Source organism: Leucopleurus acutus (genome assembly GCF_964270905.1).
Source record: "Leucopleurus acutus genome assembly, chromosome: 11".
Lineage (NCBI taxonomy): Eukaryota > Metazoa > Chordata > Mammalia > Artiodactyla > Delphinidae > Leucopleurus > Leucopleurus acutus.
This window is the reverse complement of record NC_139152.1, coordinates 32,044,134-32,063,149: the sequence shown is the minus strand read 5'-3', so window position 1 is coordinate 32,063,149 and position 19,016 is coordinate 32,044,134. Positions and strand designations below refer to the sequence as shown.

At 37.2% G+C, this 19,016-nt stretch overlaps 1 protein-coding gene across 1 annotated transcript in view; it reads left to right on the top strand.

The window, feature by feature from the left end:
- Nucleotides 1-19,016, top strand: part of LOC309968911 (proton myo-inositol cotransporter-like) — a gene marked incomplete at its 5' end in the record, with an annotated part of 213,054 nt that overhangs the window by 68,101 nt on the left and 125,937 nt on the right. Inside the window, one exon of the mRNA XM_082850430.1 lies at nt 18,322-18,481. Within this exon, the coding sequence (XP_082706556.1) occupies nt 18,322-18,481 (160 nt within the window). The remainder of the gene's footprint in view (nt 1-18,321; nt 18,482-19,016) is intronic.

Below are 19,016 nucleotides of genomic sequence, written 5' to 3'. Positions count from 1 at the left end.
TATTTTCTTGGATAACTCTCCCAAGGCAAAATAAATAAAGGCAAAAATAAACAAATGGGAACTAATTAAATGAAAAGCTTTTGCACAGTGAAGGAAACAATCAACAAAACAAAAAGAGACAAAGTATGAAATGGGAGAAAATATTTGCAAATGATGCAACTGACAAAGGGTTAATATTCAAAATAAACTCATACAACTCAATATCAAAAAAAGAATCAATCCTATTAAAATATAGGCAGAGGATCTCAGTAGTAATTTTTTCCAAAGAAGACATACAGATGGCCAACAGGCACATGAAAAGATGTCAACATTACTAATTATTAGAGAAATTCAAGTCAAAACCACAGTGAGGTATCACTGTAGAACCAGAAGGCTATCATCAAAATGTCTACAAATAATAAATGGTGGAGATGATGCTGAAAAAATGGAACCCCTCGTGCACTGTTAGTGGGGATGTAAATTGGTACAGCCACTATGGAGAACAGTATGGAGATTCCTTAAAAACCTAAAAACAGAGTTACCACATGGTCCTGTAATCCCACTCCTGGGCATATATTGGAGAAATCTATAATTCTAAAAGGTAGATGCACTCCAATGTTCATAGCAGCACTATTTACAATAGCTAGTACATGGAAACAACCCAAGTGCCCATCAACAGACAATTGGTTTAAGAAGGAGTGATAAATGGATATATATGTATACACACACAAATATACACACAGATATATGTAGTGGAATATTACGCAGCCATAAAAAGACTGGAATATTGCCATCTGCAGCGTGGATAGACTTAACAAATATCATACTAAGTGTAGTTGTTAGAGAAAACAAATAATATATGATTATCACTTATATGTGGGATATAAAGAATAATACAAATGAATCTATGTAGAAAACAAAAACTGACTCACAAACATAGAAAACAAACATGGTTATCAAAGAGGTAAGGGAGGGAGGCAGGTAAATTAGCAGTATGGGGTTAACAGATATTAAACTAGTATACTTAAAATAGATAAGCAGCAATGATTTATTGTGTAGCATAGGGAGCTATATTGAATTTCTTGTGATAATGTATAATGGAAAATAATCTGAAAATATATATATATAACTGAATCACTTTGCTGTACACCTGAAACTTACACAATATTGTAAATCACCTATAATTCTCTAAAAACATATTCATCCTTCTAGTCCATGAGCACAGAATATCTTTCCATTTATTTGCATCATCTTCATTTTATTTCATCAGTACTTTATATTTATCAGTGTAGAGCTCTTTCACCTCCCAGGTTAAATTTATTCTTAGGTATTTTATTCTTTTTGAAGCAATTTTAAATGAGATTGTTTTCTTAATTGTCTTTCTGATAATTCATTATTAATCTATAGAAATGCAACAGATTTCTGTATATTGATTTTGTATACTGCAGTTTTATTGAATTCATTTATTAGTTCACAGTTTTCTTGGTGGAGTCTTTTAAGGATTTTTTTATATATCGTACTGTGTTATTTACAAATAGTGACTGCTTTACTTGTTGCTTTCCAATTTGGATGCCTTTTATTTTTTATTTTATTTTTAATTTTTTACTTCTTTTGCCTAATTGCTGTGGCTAGGAATTCCAATACTATTTTGAATGAAAGTGGAGAGAGGGAGCATCCTTGTCTTGTTCCTGATCTTAGATTTTTTTTTTTTTTCGTTGTGCTGTGCAGCTTATGGGATCTTAGTTCCTCAACCAGGGATTGAACCCAGGCCACAGCAGTGAAAGCCTGGAATCCTAACCAATAGGCCACCAGGGAATGCCCCCTGATCTTAGATTAAAAGCTGTCAGCCTTTTATTATTAAGTATGTATTTTGTGGGCTTGTCATATATGGTCTTTATTATGTTGAGGTACGTTTCCTCTATGTTCAGTTTGGAGGGAATTTTTATCATTAATGGCTCTTGAATTTTATCAGAAGCTTTCTGCACGTTTTGAGATGATTATATGATTTGTATCCTTCATTTTGTTAATATGGTGTATCATGTTGATTTGTGGATATTGAACCATCTTTGCATCCCTGGGATAAATCCCACTTGATCATGATGTATGATCCTTTTTTTTAAATATATAAATTTATTTATTTATTTATTTTTATTCATTTATTTTTGGCTGCATTGGGTCTTCGTTGCTGTGTGGGCTTTCTCTAGTTGTGACGAGCAGGGGCTACTCTTTGTTGCAGTGCACGGGCTTCTCATTGCAGTGGCTTCTCTTGTGCAGAGCACAGGCTCTAGGCGCACAGGCTTCAGTACTGTGACACGCGGGCTTCAGTAGTTGTGGCTCACGGGCTCCAGAGCACAGGCTCAGCAGTTGTGGCACATGGGCTTAGTTGCTCCGCGGCATGTGGGATTTTCCTAAACCAGGGCTCAAACCCATGTCCCCTGCATTGGCAGGTGGATTCTTAACCACTGTGCCACCAGGGAAGTCCCTGATCCTTTTAATGTATTGTTGAATTTGGCTTGCTAATGTTTTGTGGAGGTTTTTTGCCTCTATGTTTTTCAGGGATATTAGCCTCTGATTTCAGTGTACATATGTATTTTACTAATACATGTTTATTGTATGTACTTATTACATATATACTTATGTATATACTTTTTGTAGTGTTTTTACATTGTTTTGGTGTCAGGGTAATACTGGGCTTGTAAAATGAATTTGAAGTGTTCCTTCCTCTTCTGTTTTTGTAAGAGTTTGAGAAGGACAGGTATTAATTCTTTCATGTTTGGTAGAATTCACCAGTGAAGCCATCTGGCTATGGTCTTTGTAGGGAGTTTTTAAATTACTGATTCAATCTCATTACCAGTAATCTGTCTCTTCACATTTTCTATTTCTGCATGATCCAGTCTTAGAAGATTGTATATTTCTAGGAATTTACCAAATTCTTCTGTGTTGTACAGTTTATTGGCATATAATTTTGTGTGGTTTCTTATGATCTGTTTCATTTCTGTGGTATCAGTTGAAAGGTTTTTTCTTTTATTTCTGATTTTATTTATTTGAATAAAAACTAAAAAAAAATAGTTTTTTCTTGCTTAGTCTAGCTAAAGGTTTGTCAATTTTGTTTATCTTTTTAAAGAATCAGCTGTTGGTTTCATTGATTTTTTTTCTTGTTGTCTTCTATTTCTGATCTCTGATCTTTGTTATTTCCTTCCATCTACTCTCTTTGGTCTGTGTTTATTCTTTTCCTAGTTCCATTAGGTGTAAGCCTAGGTTGTTTATTTAAAATTTTTCTTGTTTTTTGAAGTAGGCATTTATTACTCTGAAATTCCCTCTTAGAAATGCTTTTGCTGAATCCCATAAGTTTTGGTATGTTATATTTTTATTTTTCTTTGTTACAGGTATTTTTTTAGTTCACTTTCGATTTCTTTGTTAACCCGTTGGTTGTTTATTAGTATGTTGTTCAGTCTCTACATATTTGTGACTCTTTCATTTTCCTTTTGTATTTGATTAGTAGTTTCATACCACTTTGGTTGTAAAAGTACTTGATAAGATTTCAGTCTCCTTAAATTTGTTTAGATTTGTTTGTGGCCTTACATATGATATGTCATGGAGAATGTTTCATTTGCACTTGAGAAAAATGTGAATTTTGTTGCCTTTTTATGGAATGTTCTGTATGTATCTGTATACCTTGGACTAGGCCATATAGTCCAAGGTATCCTTTAAGGCCAATATAGTCTTAATGATTTTCTTTCTGGATGTAAGTGGGTTATTAAATTCCTCCAGTATTGTGTTACTGTCTATTACTTCCTTTAGGTGTGTGAATATCGCTTTATATGTTTAGTTGCTCCTTTTTTGGGTGCATAAATATTTACAAATGTGATATTCTCTTGTTGAAATGACCACTTTATCAATATTTAATGTCCTTCTTTATCTTTTATTACAGTGTTTGTTTTAAAATATTTTTTGTGTGATATAAGTATAGTTACCCCAGATTTCTTTTGGTTTCCATTTTCATGGAATGTCTTTTACCATCCTTTCAATTCTAATCTATGTCTGTCCTTACATCTGAAGTGAGTCTCTTATAGGCAGTATAGGTATGAATCTTGCTTTTTTTTTTTTTAATCCATTCAGTCACTCTGTGTCTTTTCATTGGAAACTGTAGTCCATTTCCATTTAAAGTAATTATTGATAGGTGTACTTATTTCCATTTTCTAAATTGTTTTGGCTGTTTTGTACTTCCTGTTTCTTTTTTCTTCTTTTGTTCTCTTTCTTTGTGGTTTGATGACTTTCCTTAGGGGGATGCTTAGATTCCTTTCTCATTATCTTTTGTGTATCAGCTACAGGTTTTTGCTTGGTGGTTACCATGAGCCTTACATATAACAATTTATATTTAGAACAGTCTATTTTATGTGGATGACAACTTAACTTTTAATGCATTCTAAAGCTCTGCATTTTTACTCTCCCTCACACATTTTATTTTTGATGTCACATTTTACATCTCTTTATATTTTGTATCCCTTACTAATTATTGTAGTTACAGTTATTTTACTACTTTTGTTTTTTAACCCTTATATTCGTTTCATAGGTGATAAATATGCTACCTTTACTGTATAGTTACCTTTACTAGTGAGACTCATACTTTCAGATGTTTCTTGTTAACTAATTAGCACCCTTTCTTTTCAGCTTAAAAAGGCCTTTTTAACATTTCTTGTAAGGCCAATTTATTGGTGATGAACTTCTTTTAGCTTTTGCTTATCTGGAAAACTATCTCTCCTTCAATTATGAATGATAACTTTGGCAGTTTGAGAATTCTTGGTTGGAAGTTTTTCTCTTTCATCACTTTGGATATATCATGCCACTCCCTTCTGACCTGCAAAGTTTCTGCTGAAAAATCTGCTGATAGTCTTATGGAGTTTCTCTTACATGTAACAAATTGTTTTTCTCTTGCTGCTTTTAAGATTCTCTTCTTGTCTTTAACTTTTAACATTTTTAATTATAACATGCTGTGTTTTGTGTCTCTTTTGGTTCATCTTATTTGGTAGTCTCTGAGCTTTCTGAATCTGGTTGTCTTTTTTTCGTGAAGTTAGGGAGGTTTTCAGGCATTATTTGTTCAATGAAGTTTTCTGCTCCTTTCTCTCCTCTTCTTCTGGGACTCCTATAATGTGAACGTTAGTTCACTTGATGTTGTCTTGTAAGTCCTTTAATTTCATTTTAAAAAATTCTTCCCTCATTTTTCTGCTCTGTCTGGGTGAGTTCCATTGCTCTATCTTCCAACTCGCTGATTCATTCTACTTCATCCAGTCTGCTGTTGAACCCCTCTAGTGTATTTTTCAGTTCAGCTATTGTTTTCCTCATCTCTGTTAGTTCTGTTTGGTACTTTCTGATGTTTTCTGTCTTTGTTGAAATTCTCACTGTCTTCATCCATTGTTTTCCCAAGTTAGGTGAGCAATTTTGTGATCATTACTTTTTAACTCTTTATCAGGTCAATTACTTATGTCCGTTTCATTAAGGTTTTTTTTTTTCTTTTTTTATGAGGTTTTATGTTATTCTCTCTCTGGAAACATATTACTCAGTTTCTTTCTTTTCTTATTTCTTTTCTTTTTTTTTTTTGCTTCACTCTCTGTGTTGGTTTCTGTGTATCAAATGAAACAACTACGGCTTCCCTGGTGGCGCAGTGGTTGAGAGTCCACCTGCCGACGCAGGGGACATGGGTTCGTACCCCGGTCTGGGAAGATCCCACATGCTGCAGAGTGGCTGGGCCCATGAGCCATGGCTGCTGAGCCTGCACGTCTGGAGCCTGTGCTCTGCAACGGGAGAGGCCACAACAGTGAGAGGCCCGCGTACCACAAAATAAATAAATAAATAAATGAAGCAACTACCTCTCTCAGTCTTGAATACAGTATTTGTCCTTGTATAGGAGATGAACCTTATTTATCATTCATCCCTGCTGTAGCTCTTGGTTCTTTTTCAAACCTTTGTGATTGTCCAAGCAGCCTATTTTATTTTTAGTAGCTCCTGGTAATTGAGGGTGTGCCAAGACCAGTCAGTGTCCCAAAGGGGAAGATCTCAATCAGCATCTAGATTCAGGTTGATTGGGAGGCAGATGCTCAGGCCATGGCTTTTAAAGAGTGCAAATATGTAGTCATGTGGGTCTGCAAGTTTAAGCTCTGAGGGCTCTCTGAGGGTGATCTGGCAGTGTCACCTGGGTAGCAGTCACAAAAATCAGGGCTTCAGACAAGTGTACTAACTCCTTTCTGGGAGATATTGATGAGCTTAGTGAGGCAGAGGTAGAGTACAAAAATGTTGTTCCCCATTCTGCTATCCCTGAGCATACCTCCATAGCTTCTAGTTGTGTGCCAAGGCTGAAGCCTGCCCCTATGGCTGAACCTCCATGACTAGCAAGGAGGCTTCTTTCACAGAAAGACTAGCGGTGTGTTTTAGTCTGCTATCTGTGTTGTGCTCTGGGGTGGTAGCCTGCCAAGTCCTGTCTTTCTGATTGTTTCAGTCCTGTGGGACCTAGGAACATAAGCCCTCCTGGCCACGAGAACCAGGTGATCAAGGGGTATCTCGTAGGCAGCAGCCATTAAAACCAAGGCACCAGTCATAAAAACAGGGGAACCAGATATGTATAAGAGCTCCCCTTGGAGAGATTCTGGTGCTCTGGTGTGCTGCAGAGGGAGAATGTAAAGTTAGTAACCTCCCTCCAAGGTCTCAGGAAAGGTTTACAGTCAGACCTTAGATGTGTGTTTAATTAGAAGCCTACCCCTCATGTTGCTGCTGTGGTGGCACGGTAATAGTCCTCTTTCACAGAAAGATGCGCTCTTGAGTCTGTTGCCTCTTCCTGTGCCCTGGGGGTGGTAGCTGTTTAAGAACTCTTTCTATGTTGGTTACAGTCCTGTGGGACCTGTGAGCTAAGCCCCACTGGCCACCAGAGCCAGGTGTCATAGATGTATTTGTTCCCTGGCTGCAGCCGCAAAAATCAGGGTGTCGGACTAGTGCATAAGCTCCTTTCTGTAAGATGCTGATGAGCTGGAGTGAGAGAGGAGAGTGCAAAGATTGCATTCACCAGCCTTTGTTCACTGACAGCCCCTCTGTAGGCCCTATAAGTGTGCCAAACCAGAAACCAGCCCCTCAGGCCAAAGCTCCTGGACCGGCAGATAGGCTTATTTCTGAGAAAGATTAGGGTGTGTTTTAGCCTGCTATCTGTGCAGGGCACTGAGAGTGGCCGTCTGCCAAGAACTGTCTCTCCAATTGTTACAATCCCAGGGGACCAAGGGACAAAAGCCCACTGTCCTCCAGAGCCAGGAGCTTCAGGAAATCAAGGGGCATCCCCTGGGTGGCAGCTGCAAAAAACAGGTCATGGGTGAAAACAGACTCCAGATACCTGTAGAAGTTTCCCTCTGGGAAATACTGTAGCTCTGGAGCATGGCAGAGGGGGAGTACAAAGATGGCACCTGCTGAGGAAAGGAAAACAATGGAAAATAAAAGAAACAAAAGAAAAAGAATAAAGAAAAAGATGGTACCACTGGCTTTAGCAAGGCAGATGACAGTGTGCAAGATGGCACCCACTGGCTGGAGCATAAAGATGGCACCCGGGGGAAAGGGAAAATAAAGTGCTGTGGTGGGGAGATGGTGCCTGCCAGGTTTAGCAAGGCAGAGAGAGAGCAGGACAATGGCGCCCACCAGCCCGCATATCCATAGAGTATCCCAGGAGGCCCCTGCCCCTCAGACCAACACTTTATTTAAAAGCCGAAAATGAGTCTCTTTCGTAAAAAGTCTGGTCACTTTTCAAAGGGCCGCTTCTCCACTGGGACCTGGGTGGATGCGTCTGTGTACTGGCCCTTTAGGAGCCATTCCTCAGTTCATCCCAGCCTCGTTGGTCTCATGGGTGTGAGTCCTGCTGGTCTTCAAAGCTAGATGTTTTGGGGGCTCATCTCTCAGGTGCCCATCTTAAAAGTTGGGGTGCTGTATGTAGTTTGCCTCTCATTTGCCTGATGTGAAGCAGTTGCTCTGCCAGTGTTTAGGTTTTTTTTCAGAGGAAATTGTTCCATAAATAGCTGTAGATTTGGTGCGTCTGTGAGAAGAGGTGAGTTCAGAGTCTTCTTAGGTTGCCATCTTGAACTGGAACTTCTGCTTTCCGTTCTTGGAGAACATCTCAAATTGATGTTACACACTGGTTCAAATTTCACACATATTTATCTCTATTATTATACTGCCTCCAATATGGTGTTTACTTATGTAATTATTTATATATTCTGCTATTAAATTTTTAGCATTCTTGCAACCCTTCTGTACCCTACCCATTTCCCTGTTTAATTCTATTCTGTTGTCTTTTTACTTACACCAATTCCCTCCACCTGGCTCTCTTCCTGCATTTTAGGTAAGGCCCAACCCCATATTGAAGAACAGCTTAAACAGTTTTTGAAGGGTGTGTTCATTTATTATTTTGCTACTTTAATATTTTCTTTAATAGTTCCTTCTATTTTACTCCTCAACCCTTTATATCTATTGGATGAATATTTCTATAGGTAACTTCTAGCCCTGAGCTTATCTTACTCTGTATATATTTCTTAAGTATTTTATCTGTTCCTACAGCGATTCACAGACTTTTAGCTCCCGTTTAGGTCCACGTTGTTGTTGTCCTTAGATGTCACTTAGAGCTAAATATGACAAAGCACCACTTACGTTGCTGTCTGCTAAATTCACGGCCTTGATGAAAAGGTATTGATTTCTTATTAACCTTTGTGCATTCCATTTGTCAGGTGTAAAAGCATACTGCTTCTGCTTTTGTAGCATTTCGTACAGCTGTCTTTCTCTTATAACCTCGAAACTCTATTGTAAGAAATTTCTTACATATTTAGTAATTTCTATATTTGCTCTCTCTCTCCATAAAGAAATTTTTTCCTTCTCTGTTATTTTCCTTCCTTGGTTACATCTGTGTGTTCCAGGAACACTTCTTTTTTCACCTTATCTGAATGCTGGAATGTTATACTGTTACTTAAAATGATTTTGTACTATAAGGGTGCTAAACCAGTATCAAGAGTGTTGTATATGGCTACATAGGGATGTGTTTTGTTTGGCTGTTTTCATTGGCCTATAGTGTATTGTACCTTAGTTGTTATGTAAGCAGTTTTCTACCTTATATCTTATGCTCAGTCAGCTTCTATATTTATGGTACCTGCCTAGCTTATGTAAGAAGTTTGAAACTCCTTAATGGAAAAGAATAGTTAGAATGAAAATATTTGCAGTATAATGGGTTAAAGTTACCTTTAAAGACTTATGGAAAAAACACTGCAAGTTATAACCAAATTTTAATAGTGGTTATCTACGGGTGGTGTGCTTATAGGGGATTTTTAATTACCTTACTTCTTACTTGTAGTTCCAAATTTTCCCTAATAAATAATATGTTTAGTATAAAACCAATCTATTAAGACTAACTTAAAAGGATATGGTTTTGTGTATGCATCCCATAGTATTAAGCGACAACCGTTAAGCCCAGGTCTGTGCTTGACACGTAGACCAATTAGAGTTCAGAAGGTACATGAGATACGAACATTCCATTAAAGGGCTTATAGTCCTGCTTTGAGAAACAATGTGATACAGGCTCTACTGAGATGTTACCAGTAAAAAAGGACATTGGCAGATCAATAGAATATTCTCAAGTAATAAAAAAGGAAGGGGGCATTTAGGTTGTGAGAGACTTTACTGAGTTGAAATGATCGTGATATGTTTGTAATGCCTCGTTAGGAGGTTTTTAATGCTGTAGAACATGAACTTTGGTAGTTATCCCCATAGATAGAATCTTTCTCATAACCTGGCTCTTCTGTTACAGGCACTTGGTGTTGTATATATTTTCATCATTTTGCGGCTTACTGCTCTTTGAAGTTGCCCAGCAGTTTTTATGTGCCTTAAGCCTTATTTTTCAGAAAAGAAACAAAAACAAAAACTGGATTCTAAGGTGTTAATAATCTGGCAAATGTAGATACTTGATTATTTAGAAGAATGCAGACATACCAGTCCTGGGCAGGACAGCCGAACTGAAACAACTACAGTGAGGGATACTGTTTGTTTGGACAGATTATTTTTATTTAAATTTTTTCTTTAGAGATCATAGAGCAATAATTTACAAAATGAAATTAGGACCTCATAATCATTCTTGTTCAAGAAGCATTATTATTAAAAGGTAGCTTCATGTGCTTCTAAGAAGCTAATTTGTTGCTGCCTGGCTTATCATGCTGAGAGGCTGCTGTGATTCATGGGAATTTACCCATCGCAACAGGATTTTCTAATTCTATTTGGTTATGAAATTATTTATACTTCTGACTCAGGGCTTTAAAAGGGCTTCCAGCAGATTCTGAAAGCCAACTTTTGAACTCAAGAGCATTTTGTGCCATTTATGGTGAATCAGCTTGGCAGTATGCGAATGGTTGAATTGGGTTGCGCTGTAGTACCTGAGGTACAGTGTTCTGGTGAGGCTCTTCAAGCTAAACATGATAATGAGTTTTCATTGATGTAGACCTCTTTATTTTCTTAGAAATCAAACTTTTAAAAAATATTCAGAAACAATACCAACACAGGTTTTTGTGGTTGTATTTACTCTAATAAGCTATTAACAAGAACTTGTACCACTACATTCTTTATGTTAATTTCAATTCATGAGTTTAGTATGGATAATTAAGAATTTGTTCTTTCTTTATGAGATATTTATTTTATATAATTAGTGATCTGAATAGGGCAGAAATCAAAAGCTCTTTATAGAATACTCCTAAACTTTAAATATCATTAATTACATCCATTTGTGAAGCACTTAGTTCTTAATTTGCAGGATCTCATACAATATTACTTAACTGTCCTTCATAAGAATAGTGAGCTTTGTTGTTTCCCCAAAGTGGAAAGGAGATTTTGGGGTGACATAGCCTTAATGTTGAAGGTTTTTCCAGAGTAGACATCATGTTTAGAAATCCACAAATGATGGCTTGCCAGGTGGTTTTTATTGACAGCAAAGTGAGTTAACAGGGCCTGTGCTTAACATTTGCATATTGGACAAATGTGAGTAGTGAATATGAAGCCTACTACTACTCTTCCTGATCATTGGCATTCTTTTATAGTTCTCCATTTTCATAAGGCAGTTTTATGAAAGGAGACTTTAAACTTGTCTAGCTTGAAATTATACAGTAAATCACATTCAGTTCTCATTTTTCTTACTAATTCATCTGAGCTCTTTAACATGACACCTGCTAGCAGTAAGTCACATAGCAGGTAGTAGGAGCAGGGAAGAGATTAGACTCTTCTGCCCTTCGAAGTTCATACGTGCTCACTAAGGTAATAGGGCCAAAAATAAAATGTTCCTGAGAAATTTCCAAAGGGTCACATTTGAAACAGAGGCATGGCAGTCCGTCTTCCAGTGACACATTACAAAGATTAGGGGATGTGAGTCTATGAGATCCACTTTGATGTTAACTTGCTATGGGACTTTATGAAACCTTCTTATTGTCTGCCTCTGAGGCTGGGGTTCTTTACCTTTCCTAAGGGGATAGTGAATGATACCTGTCCCACCTACCTATTGAAAGGATGACCTTACATGAAATACAAAATGGTAACATAAAAAGATTGTAGAAAATAATATAGTATTCAAGGGTAAGGTAGATGCTTGCTGGTCACTTCTTTTCTCTCTTCCTTCTTAAATATTGGAATTTTTCAGGACTCAGTTCCAGGCATTCTTCTCGGGTTCCATTTCTGGGAAATCTCATCCTTCCCATGGTTTCCGCTATATGTACCATCCACACAGAACCATCTTTTGAGCTCCAGGTATTTGTATAACTCCCAGACTCCACTGGGCCCAGTCCAGTCTCAGTTTGGAATTGCATTTAAAGAAATACAGTCCAGCAACTAAAAGTAATTAAATAGTAATACTACTCCTTACTTGAGTCTCGAAGAATATAATAGCATGGAGGTTATAGTTCAGCAATATTTCAAAAAATCTTTTATCCACTCCGCCCCCACTCCAACCTCAGTCAGTCCCTGTGTTATGGGCTCCCATTTTTCCATACTGAGCTTGAGACTCTCACTCACAACTCCCTGCAGTCTGTTTTCATTTGAACTTCTCACAAACCAGATCTTTGGCCCATGTTTTCTTCATCCTTTTTTGCCTAGCATTATAACAGCCCAAGAATTAGGCGACAAACACCAGATTCTCGCTTGAGGCTGAGAGAGGAAGGAAAGGTTAGTTAGTTTGGCAAAGGCTCCTATTTGGGTAGGAGAAAAGAGGAGGCTGGGAACATTTACATGTAAATAATCTATATTCCCAGCGTACTTGTGGAGTGTTCTACTTATTCTCTACTTATATATTTCACAGAGCACCTCTGACTCAGCCTGTCTAAAACTTGACCTTACTGTCTTCCACACAAATTTGCTTCTCCTCTAATATCTTCATGCAAAGTATCTATCGTGCTTCTAGTTGCTTATTCCGGACATCTGAACGTCATCCTCAAATTTTTCCTCTCCTTCACAGTTCCATTCACGTACTCTTCAGCCTTGATACTGAATACATACTTCTAGAGTCTCTCCATTTTACTCCATATCTACTGCTGCCACTGAACTCCTTGTTCCCCAGCAATCCGTTTTCCATACTCCAACCAGAATGATCCTTTAAAAACATGAATCTGATCATGCCTTTTCCTCCTTTACACTGTTCAAAGGTTTCTGAGTACCAAGCCCTTAATAATGGCCTCTAAGATCCTGTATACTCTGGTTGGTCTCTGCTTATGTCTCTAAAAATAGTCCCTTCCTCAACAGGATGCATTTCTTCCTGCCTCAATGCCTTTATCTAAGCTGGTCTGGTTGTCTAAAGTATCTTTCACGCTCCTCACCCTCCACCCTGCCCCCCAACCTCCTCATCCAAGGTTTCTCTGACTCCTCAGGCTGGGCCCAGTCCCTTTGATGAGACCCATTGCTCTTGAAATCGAATTACTTGTTCCCACATATTTTGCACAATAGATCCTAAGCTCCACGAGGGATGAAGTGCTCTCTCCTGTAGCACTTCATCCCTCGTGGTTAGCACAGTGCCCAGCTCAGATCAAGTATTAGTTGAGCACTTGCTCATTAAAGGATACTTCTTCCATGATTTGGGCTTTGTCTGTCTCTCATCTCCATACATATTCTGCTTCACACTCTATTTACCCCTGAGAAAATTGATTTCATATTTTTTAAGCCCGTGCTCTTCTTTGCAGAATTGTCTTCCCAGTCCTTCCTAGTTACCACTTAATCATTGTCAGCACCTCAAAATAGAAACCAATGTGTAGCTGCACTGTGTCCCTTACCGTGGTATTTTGAAATTATTTGATTGCATGGTTTTGTGAGTAGGGCTGTATGTGGCTTCCTTTATAGCAGGGGCAGTGTTTTTGTTTACTTCTCATCTTGATAATCCCAGCACCTAACAAGGTCACACTGAATCAAAAAAGTTGGCATACTCATAAGTAGAGGTATTGTAATAATAAAAATAACTGCTGACATTATTGATTATTTTCTGTGTGCTAGGCACAATTTTAAGTTCTTTCACGCTACTAACTTATTGAATCATCTCAACTCCTATGAAGGAGTTACTTTTATTCTTCCAATTTATAAATGAACTAGAGACCCAGAAAGGTTAAATAAGTTGTCCAGACTTAGCCAGCTGGTAAGTGGCAAGGCTGGAATTTAAACCCACTGTTTCCGGAGCCTACCCACCTCTGTGGGACAGTCACTGTACTCATAGTGCTTTCAAAATTGAGTTCTGGAATCTTTGATTCAAATTCTGTTTCTACTTACCTGTATGACCTGGGGTAAGGTCCTTCTCTGTAAAGTGGGGATAATTATATGTCCTTTATAGGGATGTTCTGACGATTAAATAAAATAATCAGTCCATCTGTAATATCTAATGGGATGTAGGCAGTTGTAACAGCATTAAGTCAGTGTGAGCACTTGGACAGATCTTTTGGGATTCTTTCCAACTCTAAATCCAGTGAGTTTTTATAGTTTTTTAGTCTTTTCCATTTGCCATTTACTTTTCAATGTTCTGGTATTTATTTTTAATAATCAACATTTATAAGGGCCTGAGGACATCTCTGCGTTTGCTATCAAGTGAAATCTAAGGGCTTTGTGAAAAGCTTGTGCTGCCTAAAACTACAGTGCTGATTTCCCATGCTCAAGTCCCCTGCTAGGTGGCTGAGTAAAAATCTCTGGCTAAAGAGAGCAGCTGAATTACAGCCAGACCAAAGCAGAAAAAGAAATCTAATCAGTTACTGTTACCTGATTTTGAAAGTTTATTGAGATGTTCTAATCATAAAAGAACTAAAAAGAATATATAGTTAATAGGTCAACATTTGCAGCTAATGTTTCCTCTTTCCAAGTTAAATAAAAGTCGATTTAGAGTAGTCTGTGCTATTAAATTGATTAACAGTCAGAGGGAAACTTTCAGCAGTTTAGGTGATAATTCATTTATAACCACTATTCATAGTTTGTCTACTAATATTTGCTTATTATTTTATTAAACTCATAAAATCGTATGATTTTTTTTCACCATCATCATATACCGACAAGTACTACAGTAGCAAATAACATTGGTAGAAAATACAGAGTATATAGTTCTGAGACTTAATGGTCTGACTTGTGTGCAAACTCAATAAATGCTTACCAGTAGTTTTACAACAATACAGTGAATATTCCAGAAGTAGATATATGTACTATTTAAATAAATCTTCTTGATCTGTTTATTTGTTCTACCTTTGAACAAAGCAAACAAATATATAGCAAAAAAATATTTAAAATAGATGAAATTGGAGATGATTGTGGCATCAGGAAGGAATTTAGTTCACAGAATAAATACCATGGAGTCCAAAACACTTGGTAGAGGTGTGCCTCTCTAACTTCTACATAAAAAGGGAGATAAAAGATGGCTATGTGAGTTATAGTGCCCATAAACAAACAGAAGTCAGTTATTGAGAAACACAACTATTGCAGCTGCTGAGACTAGAGAGGAGTTTCTCCTTTGTCGGAATGTGGTAAATGGTAAATGGCAACTTTTCAGCCCTTGTACAGAAAACACAGCCACAGGATTTCTTAGTGCTGATACCTTCAATAGCAGCAGGCTATTTTTTAATTTAATTTTATTATTATTATTTTTGCGGTACGCGGGTCTCTCACTGTTGTGGCCTCTCGCATTGTGGAGCACAGGCTCCGGACGCGCAGGCTCAGCGGCCATGGCTCACGGACCCAGCCGCTCCATGGCATGTGGGATCTTCCCGGACCGGGGCACGAACCCGCGTCCCCTGCATCGGCAGGCGGACTCTCAACCACTGCGCCACCAGGGAAGCCCAGCAGCAGGCTATTTTTTGACATCATAAAGATCAATTCATTAAAAACAATTCTACATGGGTCTATTATGCAACCCATTGATGTTCTTGCTTAAACTGGGTATCTGTTTATAGTATCTACAAATATAAAAAGATTTAATTACTTTAGATAATCCTTTTTTTCACTATGCTTTTGCTGACTGTTGATTAGTTGTTAGATTTATGTTAAATAACCAGACATATCTGGAAATTGGAAGTGCCACTGGGAAGTGAGCTAGATATGGCCAGCAGGGCAAAGATTTTCTCTTAAGAAATAATTTAGGATTGGCTCAAAGTTGTATACCATAGAACTGTAGTTTTTTAAATATGTGGTGAGCATCAGGATCACTTGTAGGATTTTTAAAAGACAGGCTCATCTCCCACCTCTGTAGTTTTCTACTTAATAGATTTGGGTGGGTGAGGTGAATGCATCTGCATTTTATTTTTATTTATTTATTTACTTATTTATTTTTAAAACATCTTTATTGGAGTATAATTGCTTTACAATGGTGTGTTACTTTCTGCTGCATAACAAAGTGAATCAGCTATTCGTATACACATATCCCCATATCTCCTCCCTCTTGCGTCTCCCTCCCTCCAACCCTCCCTATCCCACCCATCTAGGTGGACACAAAGCACCGAGTTGACCTCCCTGTGCTATTTAGCTGCTTCCCACTAGCGATCTATTTTACATTTCTATATAATTTGTAGTGCATATATGTCCATGCCACTCTCTCTCTTCCTCCCAGCTTACCCTTCCCTCTCCCCATGTCCTCAAGTCCATTCTCTACGTCTATGTATTTATTCCTGTCCTGCCCCTAGCTTCTTCAGAACGATTTTTTTTTAGATTCCATATATATGTGTTAGCATATGGTATTTGTTTTCTCTTTCTGACTTACTTCATTCTGTATAACAGTCTCTAGGTCCATCCACCTCACTAAAAATAACTCAATTTCATTTCTTTTTATTGCTGAGTAATATTCCATTTTATATATGTGCCACATCTTCTTTATCCATTCATCTGTCGATGGACACTTAGGTTGCTTGCATGTCCTGGCTATTGTAAATAGTGCTGCAATGAACATTATGGTAAATGACTCTTTTTCAGTTATGATCTTCTCAGGGCATATGCCCGGTAGTGCGATTGCTGGGTCGTACGCTAGTTCTATTTTTAGTTTTTTAATGATATTTTGTATCATTATAGCTAATTTATATGATGGCGTTCAGCAAAATTGAAAGTGGACTGTTCTCCATAGTGGCTGTATCAATTTACATTCCCACCAACAGTGCAAAAGGGCTCCCTTTTCGCCACACCCTCTCCAGCATTTATTGTTTGTAGAGTTTTTGATGATGGCCATTCTGACTGGTGTGAGGTGATACCTCATTGTAGTTTTGATTGTCATTTCTCTAATGATTAGTGATGTTGAGCATCCTTTCATGTGTTTGTTGGCAATCTGTATATCTTCTTTGGAGAAATGTCTATTTAGGTCTTCTGCCCATTTTTGGATTGGGTTGTTTGTTTTTTTGATATTGAGCTGCATGAGCTGCTTGTGTATTTTGGAGATTAACCCTTTGTTACTTGCTTCATTTGCAAATAGTTTCTCCCATTCTGAGGGTTGTCTTTTGGTCTTGTTTATGGTTTCCTTAGCTGTGCAAAAGCTTTTAAGTTTCATTAGGTCCCATTTGTTTATTTTTACTTCCATTTCTCTAGGAGGTGGGTCTAAAAGGATCTTGCTGTGATTTATGTCATAGAGTATTCTGCCTATGTTTTCCTCTAAGAGTTTTATAGTGTCTGGCCTTACATTTAGGTCTTTAATCCATTTTGAGTTTACTTTTGTGTATGGTGTTAAGGAGTGTTCTAATTTCATTCTTTTACATGTAGCTGTCCAGTTTTCCCAGCACCACTTATTGAAGAGGCTGTCTTTTCTCCATTTTATACTCTTGCCTCCTTTATCAAAGATAAGATGACCATATGTGCATGGGTTTATCTCTGGGCTTTCTATCTTGTTCCATGATCTATATTTCTGTTTTTGTGCCAATACCAGACTGCCTTGATTACTGTAGCTTTGTAGTATAGTCTGAAGTCAGGGAGCCTGAATCCACCAGCTCCGTTTTTCTTTCTCAAGATTGCTTTGGCCATTTGGGGTCTTTTGTGTTTCCATACAAATTGTGAATTTTTTTTGTTCTAGTTCTGAGAAAAATGCCATTGGTAGTTTGATAGGGATTGCATTGAATCTGTAGCATCTTCATTTTTTAAAAAAGACACACAAGTGATTCTAGTGATCCGTGAAGTTTGAGAATTGCCACCATAGATTATGCTGTATTAATTTTATATAGAAAAAAGTTTAAAGCGTATATAACCAAATACACGTTATCCACAAAACCATCTATTTTATGGTTAAGATCATCTGTTTTTGAAGACTGTAAATTCCCAAGTTGCTATCCATTGTAAGCTGTTTCTGAAATGTACATCTAGCCAGTTGAGTAAGGTGATTTAATGTATAGACATCTAATTAGTAAACCAATTACGAGTTTTGGTGTGTCTACTGGGAATGATGACTTTGAATAGTTAATATGTATTTTGGGATAATTTTTTATTCTCACCATTGTCTGATTACATTTCCATATGGACCAACAATATTTCAATAATTATATTCTATCTAGAGAGCATTTTCCTATTTTTAGTTTTCAAAAAGTTATAAAGCATACTGACATGCATTCTAAAGTTATCTGAGATCTCTAGGGGTACTTTCGTTCGTAGGCTTTCAAGCGATAATATGAAAAATGATACTCAGAGATTGGTATCTCACATCTTATCTGCAGTAGTCACTACTTATAAACAGAATCTTTAAATATGTGGTAAACCTTTGTTTAAAGTAGAAAACTAAGCCCGTATATGTGTGTATGTCTTAATCTGTCTTAATATCTATGACAACAGAAATCTTGGATAAATGTCTAATGTTTACTTTTTATTGTTCCTTTATAGGCATTGCTTCTATGACAGTGCCAGTGTACATCGCTGAGGTCTCACCCCCCAATTTAAGAGGTCGATTAGTCACCATTAATACCCTCTTCATCACGGGAGGGCAGTTCTTTGCAAGTGTTGTCGATGGAGCCTTCAGTTATCTCCAGAAAGATGGATGGAGGTCTGTAAATAGTTCTTACATTTAATTTTCAAATAAATTATGAGTATTTAGGGGATGGAAGAAAAATTGAGAAATGAAAGAAAAAATATAGGGTATTCTGTATCATTATAGCTAATTTATATGATGGCGTTCAGCAAAATTGAAAGTGGACAAGAAGCTGATATTTATTTTAATGATAGACAAGGAACCTACCATTAAGAATTGATATTTACAGGGTGTTTTAGCATTTAGGTGACGTTGCTCACACTGTGTGTAATATTTTGCAATATTTGTTTAAAAATGAATGCAGCAATAAATATGCATGGAGTTTTTGAATTGTATCAGTGATTGACAAGCTGTTTATGAGCTGTAGATATAACTAACATCCTTTTGGAATTTAGGTAGCTACATTCTAATCTGAATGAAAGAAAACTCAGTCTTTAAAGGTACAGGTTTAGTTATATAAAAAGATGTTATATATGTAAAACTTAAAATACACAAATTATTTATGATCATTATTTGGCTTACTTTGAATCAAAAGAGATGAGAAAAATGT